At 37.2% G+C, this 20058-nt stretch overlaps 1 protein-coding gene across 1 annotated transcript in view; it reads left to right on the forward strand.

The window, feature by feature from the left end:
• PIEZO2 (piezo type mechanosensitive ion channel component 2) overlaps positions 1-20058 on the forward strand; it is a 309202-nt gene that overhangs the window by 247517 nt on the left and 41627 nt on the right. Inside the window, exons 26-32 of the mRNA XM_030444928.1 lie at positions 4557-4800; positions 6000-6096; positions 7983-8142; positions 10612-10701; positions 13386-13507; positions 14320-14391; positions 18203-18306. Of these exons, the coding sequence (XP_030300788.1) occupies positions 4557-4800; positions 6000-6096; positions 7983-8142; positions 10612-10701; positions 13386-13507; positions 14320-14391; positions 18203-18306 (889 nt within the window). The remainder of the gene's footprint in view (positions 1-4556; positions 4801-5999; positions 6097-7982; positions 8143-10611; positions 10702-13385; positions 13508-14319; positions 14392-18202; positions 18307-20058) is intronic.

Genomic DNA, 20058 nt, shown 5'->3' on the forward strand with positions numbered 1-20058 from the left:
ATTTCAGTTCCCAAGCAGTTTTCAGATGTTCTCCCAGAAACTGATTGGGAAAAAATGGAGTTGTCATCTACTTTTTTCCTCTTAAGAGCAGAAACAATATTAAAAGTCAGTCATTGAACTGTCAGCTTTAATACCTGCACCCTGGGAACCATCACCAGGTGAGTCAAGTGGAGGCTCACAAAGGCAGCTGTGATGTCTTTCTTAGAACTACAATGTTAACTTGAAGTAGTGAGAGAGGATCAGCAAATCATCATTACAGGCTCCCAGTCATATTTCTTTTATAAAACAGATAAACATTTTGGGGGCTAATAAATTCAGCCTTATAAAATAACACAGCTTTGATTTTTAAAGCATGCTTCTATAGAAGCATGAAGGAAAGACTTCACTGGTAAGAGTGAGAGTAAGAGTATGTCAGTCCTAGGAGAGGGCTTGATGAAAATAGTGGGAACAAAAACCTATAGGATCCACAACACTAAATTTGAAGAAGTCTGTTGAAGTAAGGGAGCTTCTTTTCAGGAGTTTCAATATAGCTTTGGGCAAAAGCACAGTCAATGAAACTGCCTTCTGAAGACTGAAATGGAGCTACAGAGAAAGGCTCTGGGGATGGGAGTTTGGTGAGAAATTATCAGTATTGAGATTCGAAGGGGAAAAAGATTGTGATGCAAGGTCACACAGGCTCCTAAGAATGGAAGAAACATGAGATAGGGAAGAGGAAAAGGAAAAAGAAATTTGGAGAGGAGAGGTAGCTTATAGAATGTCTATATAGAAAGAAAATATGCCTAAAGGAGGAGGAGAAGGTAGTCATCAGAAGAGGGCTGCAGCCGCAGAGTTCCATGGAGGTGGTGAGCCTCACTCAAAGCAAAAGAGGTGGCTGGTAAGGGAAGGCAATGAAGCTACATAATAGCGGCTCCTCCAGAATGAAGAAGCACTGAGCTGTATCTGTCAGTGTGACAGCACAATATTCTCTTATCGGTGTGTAAGCAGAAGTGTTTTCTTTCCCTAAACTTCAAAGCACTGGCTGAAGACAAACATCTTTCCCCCATGGGGTCATTGGCTGCAGCATCAAGCACCTGGTCTGGAGGCAGAGGTCTGGACACTGGACTGGCCACAGCCAAACACATCATTAAGTGTGCTGGAAACACAAGTACACCTAGAGCAATCTTTTTGCAACAGGATGGATTGCATTATGCTTAAAAATTAATTTATGTGGAAATAAAATATTGAAGCAATCATGATACAACTAATAAAACTTCAGTGAGGAAAAATAGGTCATTTGATATGGAGAGTCATCTGAGGTTGCTATAGCTTTCATGGATGGGTGGAGTGAACTTCATACTTTGTCTTCCTTGATTTTTAGCAAAGGAATACAGTAATTTTTCCCAAATTTTATCTGGAGTATCAGAGGTATCTGCTACAGGCACAGCTGGCAAATCAGTATTTTTTATTTTTCTTTTGTCTTTGAGGATTCTTCTGTGTAATTTTGCATTCAGAGGTTATCATGCTACAAAAGGCCATAGTCTGATGCTCTCGGTACACTGGCAACAGTGGCTCATCTACCTCAGATGTGTGGCTGTATGCCTGGCCCCCAGCTACACATGCCCACTTTTGCATTCATCACACCAGCAGTGAGTTGGTTCATGGGCTGAATGGGCAGAAAATTCTCTCTTCCTTCTGTCCTCTCCCAGAACAATGAGACTTTCAAAAATCTACTTCTTTAATCCAATTCAAAGAGCCAAAGACAAAGAAGAGCCTGGAACCCAGAGCTGAGGAGATGAAGGGGAGCAGGACTGTTCCCTTGGGAAGCAGTTGGCTCTCAGATTCCCCAGGTGTTCTGTCAAATACCACATCCTGAGAGTGGCCTCTTCTCTCTGTGACTGGATGTGGATTTAGAGACTGCTTAGAAGATGAGGTTTGGAAGGTTTACCTGACATTAAACTAATGATCCGTGTGGTCTGGAGTGAAAGCATAAAATTATAGTATATGCTATTCAAGCCTAAGCATTTTCTGCTGTCTATGAAGAAGCTTTCAAACGTAGAGTAAGCACCCTCACTGACCTGGATTTTTGTAAGGTCTTTTTAGCTGTTGGAGTGGCTTTGTGTTTCAGCCTCCCACTGTTGCATTATAATTCCCAGAGCAAGGAACTTCCTAACTTTGTGGGGTCTGAGGCAGAATTTAAAGATTTGTATCCAAGAATATGTCAAGTAATTTGAGATGCAATATGTTGAGAACTGCCCCCCAAGACAGGTCCTCATTCCTGCTTTTCCAGCACCTGACATACCTTTATCATTATAAGCAATTAATGGAAACCATGGGGATGCATAGATCTGCACTGTAGCAGACAAGGAGTTTTGGCAAATTGCAGCTAAAAGAAGTGTGATTTCAGGAATATTTTTATCTGCCCAAGACCACTCAAGTGTAGTTCTGTCCATTGTGTTTAATGTGGTGTTTTTCTGGAGCCTGCACACTATGGGATGGTTGGTGATGTTTGTTGGTCAATTGTGCCCTGTATGACATGTTTAAAACACCATTTTGCAAGATGTCCATTTCAAAGGTGAATTCTTGTGAGCCATTTTTATGGTTGGACTTTCATGTAATTCCATATTTATAAAAATCAGAATTATTTCCATCTCTAAGAACTACATCAGTCATCATCTGACACAGCTGTATTGCCTCCTGCCTTTTGAGATGCTCTTTACATCCTGTATTGGTCTTCGGTTGGTTTAATGATGTCTGATGCTTTTATATTTGATTTTTTTTTTTTTTTTGAAAATGAGAAGAGCAGATGTATTTAATATTTTAGGTGACTTAAAATGTAGCAAGTGGTTTACATTGTAAAAAAAAAAATTAGCTAAATTCTTGTCTTCAAATTCTATTTAATTTTGGAATTCTTAAGCTGAGGGTGACTCAAGCAAATGTCATTGCATATGAAAGTTTGGATCAAGCCAGCTCCAGTTGTCTTTAAAAGTCACAGTCCTTTTTTATTGAAGAGTATGAAGATATTCATAGTTAGACAGATTCAGTTCTGTTTTAGGATTTTCTCAAAAGATGCTGATGCATTTTGTTGGTAGCAGAGGACAAGATTTTTGAAATACTGCAATTGTTAGAGTGGTATCAGGAAGGTGATCTCTTCTCAGCCATCCCACACATCAATAGTTATTTTTGCAGGAACACCAAATACTATAGTTGGGGTTTTTTTGCTTTTTTTTTCCTGAAGAAACAGTGAGAACACCATTTCCAGTGCATAGTAAGTTAATGAAGACCTTTTCAACTCATGTCTTCCACTTCTTTATTTTGCCAGTGTATATAGGCTCTTTGTTAATATAGTATCCCCCAAAACCTGGCAGCATCTCTGCAGTCATGACATTTTTAGGTTCTGCAGGCAGTAGTCCATAAATTTCTCAAATGCTGAGGGAAATAAACATAAAGGGGCTTTTCTCATTGCATTTTGTGAAGTGCCTCTCTGTTTGGCTCTGGCAAGTGAAATGTATAATACAGGCCTATAAATGTAGGACTATAAATACATGCTCCTAGAAGGTTCTAAGCCTGAGAACATCAAGCAGCAGGGGCCTTTTTACATGGCTTCATGCAGTGCACTTAGTTCATTTACTTCTTACACAGTTTGGCTTAGGAGTGTACTTCTATAGTGCTGTGTCCCTGCCTGGTTTCCTGACAAATCCAGTTTCTCAGCCTGGGTGAACAGACCCTTAAAACGCAGTTACAGCTGGAATCAAAACACTAAATGAGGGAAACTTAGAATTAGTTGGTTTTGCAGTGTTTAGCTATGTGTAGTACAAGGTATTGCCTTTGGCAGATACTCTTAGATGAAAGCTCAGTGAGTCAATATTAAGTAAAGATTTTAAGGAATCTGAAAATACCAAAATGTTTCTCACTCTTTCCCACTGTGAGCCAGGCTGATTTCAGATCATTCTGTCTCATAGCTTCCTGGCAAATGTTTCAGTAAATTCTCTCACATTTACGTTCTGTAGAAGCCTTTTACCCTTCAAAACTTTTAACAGTGTATCTCCATTGGAGAAAGATGGTTTTAGTAGCTATCTTTGAAAGCCAAGCTTTCAGCTAGCCTGAATTCCCTAGTAGTCATGAATAAATACACGATTATTTGCAGTGGAGTACTATTGCTGTCTTTTGAGGATAAATTTGATGTTTTGCTCCGACTTCTTAAAAGAACATCTCAGATAGCTTTTAGATTGCTTGTGCAGCATTGCCAGATAATTTCACTCTATCGTAAAGTTTAGTGAGAACATGTTTTCCCCCTTTACAAGGTACAAGGATTGATCCTGTGTGATGCAAAGCACCCTGACTGGGTTTAACAAGGGGCTTGTGCACCTGAACAAGCTCCAAGTAAGTCTGTAAGCTAGGCAGAAGAATGAGCTAGATGTAGTGACTTTGGTGTTAGCCAAGCAGGTTCCCAATGCTGAAGCAGGACAAGAGCACTCAGCAGACATTAGGCAAAAGTGTCAGCCAGCCGCACAGCTAGAGTAAAATTTGTATTATTGCCTTCAGAAAATAGTAACCTATTCTCCATCTTTTACTTCCAGGTCCTATTTAGACATGTATAAGGTGATAATATTTAGTTACCTCTTCTGGTTTGTGCTGACTATAATCTTCATAACGGGGACCACAAGGATCAGCATATTCTGCATGGGCTACTTGGTAGCCTGCTTTTATTTCCTTCTCTTTGGTGGGGATCTGTTGCTGAAGCCCATCAGGAGCATCCTGCGTTACTGGGACTGGCTGATTGCTTACAATGTCTTTGTGATCACAATGAAAAACATCCTCTCAGTAAGTAGCTGCTGCTTTTCCTCTCCCCTCAGCACTGGGGTTTCAGTGGAAGTGTGCACAGTGCATTGAGTGGTCATTAAAAACCCTTTTCCAGGACCACAGACTCCTGCAAGTGCAGTCTCCATTTTAATAGAGAAACTGCAAGTGCATATCCAGGGAATGGTAATGCATATACATTGTGGGGAAATATGCACCCTTGTATTGAGCTGGGTTCTGTGCAAGCTCGCAAGCTGTTTTCAAGGGGACAGATTCTAGTTTCTTTGCCTAGTAAGGTTTCCCCTTAGAAGTCTTGTGAAAATCTCAGTGGAGTGAGAAATGAGTAAGAAGTGCAAGATTAGTCATAATGTCAGTAAATAGGGTCCATTTAATGAAAACTTTAATTTAAAACTAGAATTATCAAGCCTAGTGCTAGATGCAGTTGTCATGTGGTGTGATGTAATGTAATTAATGAAGCAGACTACAAAATTAAAAATTGCATTCCTGTTTCCTTTCGAACTAGTGTGAGATTCAGGTGAAAACAGATATATTTGATAATTAAATGCCAAATACTTCTGCAAAATATGAACGGTTTTCTTACACTAATTAGCTCTTTAGAGTGGATTCTTGCAGTGACACTGATAGGTGATTGAGACAAGCTGGTATTTTAAGTCTTTTAAAAATATAATTTTAGATTTACTCCTGGCAATTGCTTTTTTAGCTTTGAACATTTTTAGCACTGATTTGAAAAGAGTAGATGCTCTTCTTTTTACGTTTCTATAAGTCACTTTACTGAACTAAAATTGATTTATGAGTGGTTTGAATTTGCATATATTCTAAATGCTTACATGTGCTTCATTTTATGCTTGGGAATTCAGTGGAGCCATGCGTGTGTTAAGCTTGTCCTTGTATGGTTGCAAGATTAAGTCAGTGATTTATAAAAGTTGCTTAGTGTGCCAGATGTGTCACTTCATCTGCACAAAAAAAAAACCCAATTCAGATCTACATGCCTTCCCTGATAATCAAAAGAACAAATACTTGATATCTAAAGCTGATAGATGTCACTGGTAAAGACACTCTTTCTTCCAATCTCTGGTTTAGTATTGAGATATAGTACAGCCAAGGGCAATCACAATATTCTCATGTAAGGTAAAGAGATGCCACTTTCCTTATCTTTATTTCTGCTACATCTTGTTAGAGGAAATTGTTCTTTTATTTTCCAGATAGGAGCATGTGGCTACATTGAATCATTAATTCAGAATAGCTGCTGGTTGATTCAAGCATTTAGCCTGGCTTGTACAGTTAAAGGTTACCGGATACGTAAGTAGAGCTCATTTTTTTTCATAATTTTCTATAAATAAAGAATCACCTTCAAAATCTTCTGCCATATTTAAGTTGTTCTCTCTCCTGACATATTACCTGAGCAGCACTGCAAGGAGAGGGCACCTTTTCCTAGCTGCAGACTCCCCCCCTTCCCTATGTGCCGTGTCTCACTTTCCATTTCTCAAAGGGCAAACCAGTTCCATGCTCTGAAATGGTAAGAGGCTAAGCCAGCATTGGTCATTATTTGCAAGCATAGTGAGTTTAGAGTTGTTTGTTTTGGTTTTTTTTTTTCAAATATTTTCATTTTTGTGGCAATAACAGGTAGGGAGTGGATAGTGTGTGTCGATGGAGGTGAGAGAAAAGAGGAATGATGTATGGAGAGCAAGACACTTCATCTATCAGTCAGCTGCTATTTTGTATCCTCTTTGTTCTGCCACCCTGGACCGATGGTTTGGAAACACCTGATTGTAGTGAAATGAGGCAACCAGGTGCCACTAATTCCCATGGAGTGGCATGAGCTTGTGTTAAGCCCACCTGTGCCTGATTAAGGTGGGCCCCAACTGCGCATGAGCAGGATCGGGGGGCAATAAAAGGTGAGGCCTGAGTCACAGGCTCAGCTCAGTCCTGAGCAAGCCAGCAGAGAGGTCAGTTGCTCTTGGAGCAACAGCACTGATCCAGGCTAGTCAACCCTGAGGGCTATAGGCTTAGAGCACTACTTGTGAGTCTCTGCTGGAACACCTGGTTGGACCTTGAAGTGCCGTCCCTTAAGAGAGGTTCGTCCTGCTACACCTGATTTTTATTTCAGTGGTTTTTACCTGAATTTAAAGAACATTTTTTTCCCTAGTGAGTCTGCAGCAAAGTTCTGAGTTTTTGTCATTATATCTGACTCTAATAGAGAAGTGAGGAGTAGGAGAAAAAAAGAGAATACAAAGATTCAAATTCAGAGGTGCCCAGTAGATCTTGTATTATGAAAGACTTTTTGAACAACAGAAAATCAGAAATGGGTTTCTGACTCCTAAGGGAATGGGTACAGCAGTCTTTCAATCTCTTGGAGCTTGCCTTCCAGACCTATTAGATTGGTTTGCTTGATTGTAAAGCCAGTTTCAAGCCAGAGTCTGTCCCTGGAGTTCTTCTGCTCCCTTCTATAGGGCAGCATAGGCCATTTAGTTTATAATTTAGCTCCACAAAACCCAGTTTCCATTTTTTAATATCCCCAAGAGAACTGTTTCTTAGACAAGAAAGGAAGAAAGAAAGAAAGACATAGCCCAAGCCAAAATCTAGATGTAGGAGAAATGGGATTTCCTCTCTGCCTGTCTCCTCCTACCCCAAAGGAAGCATTCTTGTGGTTTCAAATATTTTTTCTCTTATGCAATGGAAAGAAACATTGAACTGAGTTGTGGAGAGGAAAAATAAAAATGTTAGGTGGTGGCAGTCAAAAATTATTTTAACAAAAGTAGAACACTTCTTTCTCATGTTCATAGTGTTCTTAATGAAAAAAATGAGACTTTGAAATAAAAAATAATAATTGAAACATGTAATTTTAGAAAATACTGATATCAAAGATTTCAGGGTAACAAAAAGTATTTTTCTCCCTTTCTCTGATTCCAAGTACTTATTAGGATAGTGTGATTTGTTTTTTTGAAAAAGGTTCACTTCTGGTGAATTCTCAGTTTTCATGGGATATCATGTTGTTGAAAGCTTTTCAGTTTACAGTAAAAAAAATATGGTACACTTCAGATGAAAAAGCACATTAGTTTTTCTAAGAAAAATCTAATTAAATTGACTTTAATTCACATAATTTTAAAAGCTAGGGTTACTTAATTGATTAAACATTTAAAAAGAGTAATTAATACAACAGTCCTTATGCTGATGTCTTTTTCCAGCAACCAATGATGTGGATTGTAAGCTTCCCAGTGGAGAAGCAGGAATCATTTGGGACAGTATATGTTTTGCTTTCTTGCTGCTACAAAGAAGAGTCTTCATGAGTTACTACTTCCTGCATGTGGTTGCAGACATAAAAGCTTCTCAGATCCTAGCATCAAGGTAATATAAAGTTTTAAAAAACTAAATGAAACAGCTCAAGTCTCTCATGGAATGGTACTTATTTGTTTACAATAGGTAGTGCTGGAAGAATCCTTTAACTTAGATTTAAACAATCCATGTAGAATTCAAAACTGCAAACCCAATGCTAAGAAAACACACCTGAGAAAACAAATTAATGGAGAATCTGGCAGAAATTAAACTATCTTTCCTACCAAACAGCATGTGCTGCTCTCGTAGACTTTATTAAAAGCTGTGAAAGTTGATGTGTGTTGCAGTGTTCTCTCAACATCAATACATTTGAGAGCAAATTCCAGAATTTCTAAGACTTGGAAAGTATTCTGCTATCAGAGCCTGTCTGAGATAACATGCCTTGGAAATCTTGACTCCAAAAATGTCACACAAGGAAAAATACAGGCAAGTTATGACATCTGGCTTAGTAAGATCCATCAGGAAATCCTTCAGAAAGTGCCATATCACTGAACACTAACTGGGTGTGGCAAAGAAATATCACCCTCTTGAGTTCATTACTTATACTTTCCCACAAGCATCTACTCATAGCTATCACTAGCACAACCATTCTTCTGGTGTTTAGTAACAAGAGAGATCAGGAATGAAATTCTGGTTTTAATTTCAGTAAGATTTTTAAGGAATTACTTTTGTCAATATTGGATTTAATTCATTTTGGAAATTTTTGCCTCTGGAAAACATATGGACCTTCTGCTCTTCTGTCTGTGTTTGAGGACAAAATTTGGCTCACGTATCTTGAAAGAAAGCATTATTATATTCCTCTTCTTCCCCTCCAGGGTTTACTTTGAAAAGGGGACATGTTTATCTGACCATGCTGAACAAAATTCACTACTGTAAACAGGGCTACCAAAATCTACACCTCAATCTCAAATTGCCTCTCTCAGACTTTTGCTCTAGGGTGAATTTCACTGCTCGTGGCCAAGACTGGTGGATACCATCTCTTTGTGGATTTTTTGTACACTGTGTTCTCAGTGAAAAGAACACAAAATAATTAATCACAGAATCACCAAAGTGTCACAGCTGGAAAAGACTTCTAGGATCACCACGTCCAAAGATTCTTCCGTCCCCCATGCACCCCCCAAAAAAATCAAAATGCCTCCTCAGTTGGCAAGTTTACTCCAGAGGAAAAGAGCAGACTCAAGTAAATGGCACTGGGCTGGGTTGAAAGAAATATATTTGGTTCCTACTTCCAGCTTTTTGTCTTTTGGTAAGGTTCTGAACCAGGCTTCAGTTCTCCAGCAGCAAAAGTAGAGCCATACTGGCCTATGTCAGCAGCTTTGTAAAAATAAATGTATTAATGACTAGGAAGCGCCGAGATATTACAGAAAGGAGGCTAATGTAAATATAGTAATATCATTAATTTTTTATAGTTAGCTGCTTGTCTTGCTAAAATCCAAGTTAGAATTTACATGGACAGTGGAGTGGATTCATACAGCACAGTCTGAGCCTGTTTTCTAGTTCAAGTTAATATTGTGAAATACAAATACCTCATCTAAATAAAATTAAATTATGATTCAAACAATAGTGATGAGGATCCAACAGTGGTTTTCAATAGTCCCTAAGAAATTAGGAGTGATGTATTTGTCAGGTAGAACACATCCTTCTTTGTTGTACTTCACCATACTTTAGGACAATAATGATAGCCAGTCTTGATTGTATTTCTTTGAAAAAATTAAAAATTGTCACTATCCTCCACATTGCATGGCAGAATAATTAATCTCACAGAAAACATGGTTGAAAAATTAGTTAGAAGTAGATTTCTGAAACTATATCTGTTCTTATTGAATTTCTGGTGAAAGAGAGTCTTCAAGGCTCTTTAAGAATCTTTCAGAGTTGATGAAGAATAACGAAGATTGCCCAAGACTTGTGATCTGAATATCCATATTAATAAGTCCATTACTTTTTAATGGGATGTAGCTAGAAGCCATACTCAAGACATACACAAGATTTGTGTTATCAGATTGAAAGTGCTTTAGTATTCAGTGGGTGAAACTGAAGCTGAAGCTATTCTCATCATGGCTCTGGATAGAGATGGACTTGGCTTGCAACTTCCAGGGGGCTGAGACAGAGGTACAAGGTGACTATAACGCTAAAATGACTACAAAGACCAAACCCTGGAAGTGTGAAAAAAGTTCTAACTTGCCTCAAAGCCACTCGTGTTCTGCCTTCTTCATGACTGGAAACTGAATCCCTAGAACAGCTGCTACCAGAATTTATGGGCTGAGCAGGGATCACAGCCCCAGATTTTGAAAAGATTAACTGTAAACAGATTAGTATTGTAGAGTAACTTGTTATTTCTTTCAGGTCTTGGATTCATTTTGGTTTATGCAAGTGAGACATGTACAGAAGCAACCCAGAGTTGGCATAAGGGAAACTTAAAACCATTTAATATTCCTCCCCTATTTTTTTTTTATTTTCTTCTGCCCCTCTTTTCATCTGTAGGGGTGCTGAGCTTTTCCAGGCTACAATTGTCAAGGCTGTAAAGGCAAGAATTGAAGAGGAAAAAAAATCAATGGACCAACTGAAAAGACAGTATGTATTTAATGTATTTGTATGTATATAAATATATATTTATATATGTGTACACACACACACATACATACGCATGTATTCAAAGGTTGGACTCGATGATCTCTGAGGTCCCTTCCAACCCAGCCAATTCTATGATTCTATGATTTCACTGATTGTTGCTGTTTATCTAGCACCTTCTTCTATAGAAATGCTGATTAGGTTTTGAAGAATTATTTTGCAATTACAAAAACTACACCCTGGGTAGTCAGAGATCTTAGGTATTCCAATATTGTGTAGTTTTAGATTACTCTTTTCCAAAAAGGTAACATACTACAGAATCTAAACTTTCAATGAAGCAAAGAGTTAAGTTTTATGGACCAAAGCTTAGGAGATTAAAATAAAGAATCAGAGGGGGATGTAATGAGTTACCTGCTCCTCAGTGAACCTGAAAATGTAATGGAAACAGATGTTTGTTATAAAACATCTTCTGAACCTTAGGAAATCAGTGGTGACAGGTTAAGAACATCAGATTTTCACTCTTCCACACCCATGTATCAGAGCAACATGACCATATAGTCTTATCTTTATGAGATTATTTGTATCTGTGCTTTATTTTTTCACTGCTAGAGGTCTAACTCAATTGCAGTTTTGAGTGATCCTATTTTGTGTAGTATGAATGCATACAATGCAGATTAAACATGGAAGGAAAAAAATCTTTTTTCATTTTTTCTTTCCTTCCACTGGTTATCCTGCTGTTCTCTTAATTTGTCTGTCCCTGCCTCTCAGAGAGTAAGACAGTCAATTGCAAATGCCTTATGAAGCCCATGAGAAGGTTAGGCAGATAACTAATCAGAAGTGCCACATTAATCCTGTCTTCTTTGAAGGTGCAAACCTAGATGGCTAGAAAATAGCAGATGGAGTCACAGAAATAGTTTTCTTTAAAAAATAAACAAACAAACAACCATACAGAAATAGAAACAGCAAGGGGCCTAGTGAGGGAAACTGTAGTTATGAACCACATAAGTAGTCTGGAATCACTATGGGCTAAGGAAGCTGAGCAACATTCTGGTCCTGCTGCAATGGATGGCAATATTCTCACTGACTTTAATGTTATGAGGATTTTGTTCTGTGATAAAATTTCTGATAAAATTTGCTTGGTGCCTGATGCTTCTGTTTCAGTTGTGGTTCTTCCTACAGTGTTTGAGTGCAAAATATCAATTATGAGTTATAACAATTATAATAATTATGAATTATTACAACTTAAAATAAGGCTGTACTATTGTTATTAAAATATATTCATCTTCACTGAAAATATTCGCATTCAGCTTAATTGTCCTGGAAATCCTTTCTCTTTATACAGCTAATAAGCCACTCCTCATTCTATTGGATGAAACCTTCTTTAATAACTGAAAAAAGCTTTCAAAGCTCATCCATTACCATGCATGAAAAGCAGTAACTGCTTCCTAAGCAGATGTCAAAGCCCACTGCTGAGAGCTTCTTCCACACCTGCACAACTGAAGAAGCATCAGAAGGCTGCAGGGATCAAGCTCCCTGCCTGCATGCCTGGGGTTTCCCACCAGATGATGAAATGGGATGGTGCTGCCTCTGCTCTGCATTTGAATCAATCTTATTCCAATTTACAGGATGTGTCTGTCTAGGAAATAATTCTTTGCTCTTAATTCTGTAGAGTTTAAGATCAAGAAGATTCACTAGCACTAAAGACAATTACTCCATGTTTCCCTAAAAATCACAAGCTTGTATTTGCTGGATTTCTGACTTCAGCAATAGGGTTTAATTGCTTTATTTCATTCAATACTGTGCATCAGTACTTCCTACAATTTAGGCTGGTTAGGGTGAAGAGAACTGTCAGTACTGTCAGAAGGTTTGTCCTACCTGACCCTGCAAACTTCAGCAGCAGAATGAGTGATAGGGAAAGTAATGTGATAATCTACTAAATAATATCAACTAGATGAACTTAAAGAATTTTTCCTTCTCTAGTGGGTGGTTATCCACTAAGAAATGGACAGATTAATTAATGTGTTTAAGTGTATTTTGGCCACATTTTTGGTCAGTTAATTATTTGCTTCTAATCCAGTTGTTATGAAAGAACTTATTCCTGTTACTTTTTTTTAACTACTGTTTTCCAAACTGAAAAGATAAAAGTCTTAGAAGACCAGATTGTACTAATTTTAGAGGATTGCAAGAAGGAGAACTGAAGGCTTGTATACATCTGAAAAAAAATGAGGCAGTTGAACTATTCTATATTTTCAGATATATGGGACAAACAAGAGCTTAAGGGGTGAAGATATAGCACAAATAGTGCAGGAACAGCCACAAGAGTGGTTCAGAGTGGCAAGTTTCAGGAAAACCTATGCCTTAGGCAGGAGTCCTTTTTTTCTTAGAGCTTCCTTTGCTGTGTTGTAGCTCCTGACAGCTATTCTTTTATTTCTAAATTTAATAATATAGAGGGGAAGTAGGTATAACACTGCTCTCACTGACCAGTGGGCAGTTACCTAGACTTGACCCTTCCAACCAGCCGCTTCATAGTCATTTAACTCCTTATGTTTAAGGGCAGGATAAATCACAATGTGGGATGGGTATTTTGTTTAGAAAAGTTAGAATGTGTGTATATGTGTTTACTTTTTCTTAAGGGTGGGTCAGTAAGGGTAGAGACATGAATCTAATAAGATTCTTCCTTTTGCTAGAATGGATCGCATCAAAGCAAGGCAGCAAAAATATAAAAAGGGTAAAGAGAGGATGCTCAGCATGACCCAAGACTCTACAGAGGGGATGGAGATTCGGAAGGTTTCTGAAGAAGATGATGAAGGTACCACTAGATATTGTTGTATCATAATTGCAATTGAGCACTAAGGACCTAGGAGATTTAATAGCTGGACAAGTGATGAATTGTTCTTCAAAACTGTCATCATGGTAACAAGGTTGTTAGCTGAGTATCATTTTGGAGCTTGATTCAGCAAACAAATGTGGGATTGTGTACTGCAAGAAGATTTAGAGAAAATTCTTTTCTTACAGTTACTTCTTGTTAATTTCAGGTTGTTGGTAAAGAGCTGAGTAGCATCAGAGACTTGTTTTGAAACAAAGTCATTATCTATAAAACTCAGTGTTACAAATAGGTGGCATCCACATTTTCCAGAAGCATTTTTTGCATGCTGTGGGGTTTTTTCAGTCACTGAAGTGCTTGTGTACTTTTAAATATTGTTTAAAACATGGGAACAGATAAGATTATACCAGCCTAGTGCTGCATTCCTAGCACTGACTTGTGGTCAGCACTGACTGGATTTAGACTTTTTGAAGCCAGAAATATAAGGGGATTTGAGAGAAGGGAAATTATTTAGTTCTTGAAATTACACTCAACTGTGACTGTATGTTTTGAAACACAAAACTGAACTTTTAATCTGCTTTAGAGTAGAATACTATTTTAACTGCTGCATAAACCAGAGTATTTCTGTGTAGTGATTTTGTTTCTGAATGATTTAACGTTGACTGTATTCAGTAGATTTAGCATCTGATTTACTCATGACATTTTAGCTCTTATGAGAGAAATTTAAAATGATTAATCACTGTAAGAAACATGTTTCTCATTTTGTAAAATTAATATTTGGACATATTTTATTTTAGGAGAAGCAGACAAAGAGAAAGCCAAGGGCAAAAAAAAGCTGTGGTGGCGGCCTTGGGTTGATCATGCTTCCAGTAGGTTTTCTCAATCATCTTACAAATATGTGGATTTAACCCTTATATCCTTGACCAGAATGAAGGCATTCTCATGACCTGTTTGTTTTATGCCTGATTTTCAGATTGTGACTTGATAGAATGCTTGCTTTTTCCAACAAATATTTTCTACTTCCAATTCTTCAAGGAGTGAGTTCAACCACAGTTTGAACTTCTCTGTTTTGGAAGCATAGCTAGCTAATGATGCTTTGGGCATTCCTAGAGAATATCAAAGCAGATAAATACATGCCAGAAAGAATCTATTTTGGCCTCAGAAGTCTCAACTCCCCACTTCTGCAAAGTAAAGTATCTTTAAAAATGTGAAGGGGACAATTTGCCAGTGTATTATAAGATTAGTCATAATTTATTATTCATATACACACATCATACACCTTTTTTTATATGGTTCATCAGTCATTCCACTGTCAGCTCTGGAAATCTGAGTACTACAGTAAGACAGCAAGACTGTTCTCAGGACTAGGCTGTGCAGAGCTCAGCTGAATAACTGATCACACTTAAATGTAAGGTTGATGCCAGTTGCTTTGTGTGTTTCCATTTTTTTTGTGTTTATGTGACAGCAGAGTCTATTCAGCTTGTGCACAAGAAATTAGTAGCCTGTATCACTCATATAATTGTTGCATTATGGTATTTTAAGTTGTTTGTAGCCCAGTCTGGGCGTATGATAGAGTTCTTCTCTACTTTACGGATTAGGTAAAAGCAAGAAAACTGAATATCCTCTACTGCATCCTTGTTGAAGGAAATCAGATATGAACTATTTATTAACCTCTGAAGCTGGTTCAGATTTATAGCACTGTGAATGTCTATATTTTTCCTGATTATTTAGTTTCAGAGTTACTCCAAGTCATACTTTTACTCGTCTACACGCTGCTTCATTTACCTATGCTTATTTATTTATAAATCAAACATGTATGTCTACCAACAGTATTTAATAGAATGTCATATGCTTATTTCTATCAAGTCACAAGTAAACTGTGCCTCTGTTTTTATTTTTTCTAAAGGGCACACAGCCACTTTAGAGAGACCTGTCCCTTTTCAAAAGTCTTATGAAAATTAAATTCTTGCCCTGTAGTTTCATTAAGTGCAATAGTGAGAAAACAGATAAACACTAATTGTTACTTTTTTACTATAGAATTTCTGGCCATGGTAATTTTGAAGGAATGGGATATGGTCTCTTTTTTTGTACTAAGAAGAACTGCTCAAAGAGAGACATTGACTTTGGCTTTTACTTATTTCACCCTCATTATTTATTATCCCTAGGTGGCAACCTTTTTTTTTTTTAATACTAAATATTCTTGAAATTATTTACTGCAATAATGCAAAACCTTGTGGGAAACATCACAGACCCTGACCCTGCAGTCAGTGGTTGCTTGCCACATGGCTCACATCCACACTCACTGAAACATCACAAAACATCACACTGACAGTAGGTGTTCACAAGCATACAATAGATAGAAATAGAGAGATTTTGCCCAACTATCCTTTTTGGAAGATTGTGTTGTAACTCTGCAGCATTTTGCTGCTCATGGCTGTTCATCTCAGTAAATGGGTTTGTGGCTATGTATATGTATATGTTTAAGTGAGCCAAACTTGAAGTTTTATGCCAATTCTGATGGTTAATTTAGATTTTGATTGTTTTCTTTATAGTACTTGTTACAATTGCATTGTACAAAAGATATCTTGTTTTTATATCATAGGCATTAAAAAATTTGAGTCTGAGTAGAACAGATAGAAAACACCAGTGAGGGTTTCCTCATGGATACTCACCCACACTCTCCCTTGCATGGGGATATATGGTTCCTCCCATGCTTGTGCTTTACTCATTGAGTTGTACAAAGATCAGAGAAACTAGGGCCACATGCTTTGAGGTCCTCAGCTTTTCCTGGGAAACAGAGCTGTGTCTAATGTAGTACAGAAGATGGTGCCTGTAGCTGTCCAGAGGAGCCATTTCCCTCTGGGCACAAGCAGATGATGAGATTGTGCTGGTTCCTACCGTGTTGCTCACCATCTGTCTCCTCCACCTCATCCCACAAGGAAAGCCACCAAATCCCTTTCCTTAGGAGGAGAATGCCACATTTTGCAATAGAAGGTTCCCTCCAGTCCAGTCTGGCCATGAATTATCTTACTAGTAAAGTTTTGTAACCCTCTAGGTGACTAACACACTTCTTATTCCATTTTGATGTGTGCAAGAGTGCATTATTGCTATTCAATCATACCTCCCTCTTTAGTTGTTAAAGAAACGTAATTACTACATTATAGTGTCTCCCTCAGAAACATTTTAATCTAAAAATATTGGAGATAGAACTTTATAGATTTGTTTTTTGCCAGGTCAGGTGTCCAAGCCTGACCAGGTGCTACTCGGAGCCTTTAATATAACTGCACTGCAGCAGAGGTTTCCCTTCAATGTCAGATCTTATCCTGCTGATCTGCATGGACAACTTCTGTTGCAACCTACAAGATACTTTTTTATGAGAGCTCTGGAGGCTACTTGCTCTTAAAATGCATTTGTCTCTTTCATGGTTTTTAAATGGGTATTTTTAAAAGGCCCTATACCAAATAATTAATTTGCTTTATCCAAGAAAATACGAAATTCTTTCTTTTTCTTTTCACCTCAGTTCAGCAACTAGAACTAGAGAAGTGGATTTCTTTCCCTCTTCATAAATGTGAAAAGTCATAACTAGGCATATGAGGCACAAAATTCCCTTTGTGAGGGAGCTTTAGATGCTGAAGCTTTGATCCAACAGAGTTCAACCAAATTCCACAGCAAGCTTACTGTGGAGTTTCTACAGTAGTTATGCATTGTCATCTGTGCCCAGAGGGTCAGTGTAGAATTCAAGGTATGATTGAATTAAAGCAATTGTTACTTTTCCAGAAACCTATAATGAGGGTAAAATATAATTTTCAATATAAATGTGTATTGTTGCCTATATCCAGATTGTGTGACATTTCATCTGTGTAATTGTTCCTTTAAATATTTCAGCTTAAATGTGAAATTATTTACCAGTTTTCACTGCTGAATGTAGTGCTGTGACTTTGATTTTTCTCTTGCTCATTACCTTATTTTTCATTTCTTTTGTTTCCCTTGTTCATTCATGAAGGCCTGTTACCATCTGAGAAATAAAACTTTGCTTCTGTTCAAGGATATAAGGCCTAGCTTATTCACTATACATTTACTGTATCAAGGTTTCAGAATCTTTCTGAATCCATGGGCAAAAAATTGAAACTCATTTGCAATCATGTTAATAGAATCCAAGTGATTTGTTTTAAGCAAACCAAGGTTATCCATTACCTCATCAACATTTAAATGTCTGAAGAAAGCAATAATTAATACCATCCCATTCTGTAGCTTAAAGGATGCCTCAGCATTTTAAAGAAAAGTTCTTTATTTTTTGTCCAGTGGTGCTATTCATGTAAATTCATTTACTTACCTGCTGGGCTTTTTTACTCCTTCAACTAACCCTCAGTTCCGAATTAATTTAGGCTTAACTTAACTGCCATTTTTTTCTAAATGAAGTAATTATACTTCAAGTTTTCCTTTACATTTCTTCTCATGGTGATGTTTTCCTTAGTTCTTGTGCAATTCTCATTCATGCCCAAAGTATCACAGACTAACACCAAGTAAATGCCCCGAGACCTTTTAATCTCTTGCTTCTCTGTTTTCACCTCTCCTGTGGTTTTATGAATTTGTAAATGACTGGATGGCTGCTCATAGGTCTTGGGGAAGTTGAGAATTAGAAATTTTCTGAAAAATAAGAAAATATTTTGTTTCACTTAGTGGTCAGAAGTGGAAATTATTATTTGTTTGAGACGGATAGTGAAGAGGAAGAAGAAGAGGAGAAAAAAGAAGAGGAAGAGCCTCGAAAAAAATCTGCATTTCAGGTATTTTATAGTATTTTGATTTCTAATTGACATCTGGAAAAAATACAGGTTTCTCATAGCACAGGCACATATATTACTGCAGACAGTATATCTAAAGTAGACCTGAAAAGTATTGGAAATTAATTTTTTTGCCAATTTAAAAAGCAAAGTTGCCTGTTTTGAGCATTGCCAGATTTGTACAGGAACTATAGTAAAACCATATCTTCATTCATGTATTGCTGAGGAAAACAAAAAATACAAAACAAAGGTTAAGAATCTTAGTTTTATTTTTTCTTTATTGCAGTAAAGACAAGCAAGGAAGTTGGCTTGCCTCTAGCACTGTTGTACAATGCTTCAGTGGTTTTCTGATTTTGAGTATGTTATTATTCCATGAAGACTTTATCCCCAAAACAAGCACTTTTTCATAGAAAATAATACCTAATTGAAAAAAAAAATATTGATCCTACTGGACCAGAGATATATATCATTGGGTCATAAAGAACTGAACAAGAAATTATAAAAGGAAACCACATCAATTTGTCCCTTTTTTTTAAGGAGAATATTAATTAATATGTTTGCATTTTAAGAGGCAGATTGTGTTGAAGTAAAAGGGTATTGTTAAGGGTATTGTTGTGTGTAAAAAGACAGCTGAAATTTCCTGACAGGGCTGGATTGTATACACTGGTTAATGTTAGACAGTACCAGGTATTGAATTCACTAGCTGAAATGAAGAACTTGACTGAAGAGTCTAGTGAACTACTCATGCATATAGAGTTGCTTTATTCATCACAAGATTAAAGTTATACTTGAGGAAGAGTTTTTAGAAATTCCACAAAACTTTTCCGGGTCTGTAACTTTAAAAGTTTAAGCAATCAGGTTCCTTTTTCCAGATAATTTTTCCCATCCAGATGCAACTTTACATCACTGCAGAAGTGTGTTATAGGAAACCCATCTCAAACAAGAGCAAGAAACTCCCTCCATGCTCTTCTATTCCTTATCCCAATAGCTTTCAAACAGATTTCTCCAGATAACCTCACTGAATGACAAAAAGAAATGTTTTACTTGATTCATTGATACAAAGTGTCATTAGTTTATATACTTACATCACATTACCACCTAATTACATTTGTTAAACTGCCTGCATAGTAATGACATGGACAGACGTTTTTCCTGATCTTAACAAGGGCAAAATAAATCTGATTGAAAAATAACATGATAAGTAAGTTTTATTTTCTACTCTTTACTCTGATTACTATATAGTTTGCATTTAACTCACCATGGACTGTAAAAAGGGCTCATGAGTTTCTAGGTAATTTTTTTTTCTGGTTTTCATGCAGGTGTATTTTTTTTTTACAAATGGTGACAGCATGACCAGTTCAGATGAACTGGTGCCAAGCACTGAGATTTTAAAGAGTTCTAAACTGGAGGTCAGAAGCTAATAAAACTGTTTAATTTACTCTGAGCTTTGGGTGTTTTGTACCTTTGGTCTTCATCTCAGTCCTGAAATTATTAATGTGAGGATGGAGGATCTGGTCTTTATTTAATAATTCTGGCCAAACGTTCTGAATAGGTAGCCAGTTCTGCAATATGTGCAACATGAAGATATTGGATGGCTTTATGTAGGAGGGGATTTGCATAGAATAGAAAATTGGTTTTGTTTATGAAAATCTTGTTCATAATTTGCTCATCATATTTTATTCACTTTCCAACACTGTGCACATGGTCTTAATAAAAATACGAGCAAAATGTATTTGTTTGTTGTAAGGCTTGAAA

Source organism: Calypte anna, chromosome 2 (assembly GCF_003957555.1).
Source record: "Calypte anna isolate BGI_N300 chromosome 2, bCalAnn1_v1.p, whole genome shotgun sequence".
Lineage (NCBI taxonomy): Eukaryota > Metazoa > Chordata > Aves > Apodiformes > Trochilidae > Calypte > Calypte anna.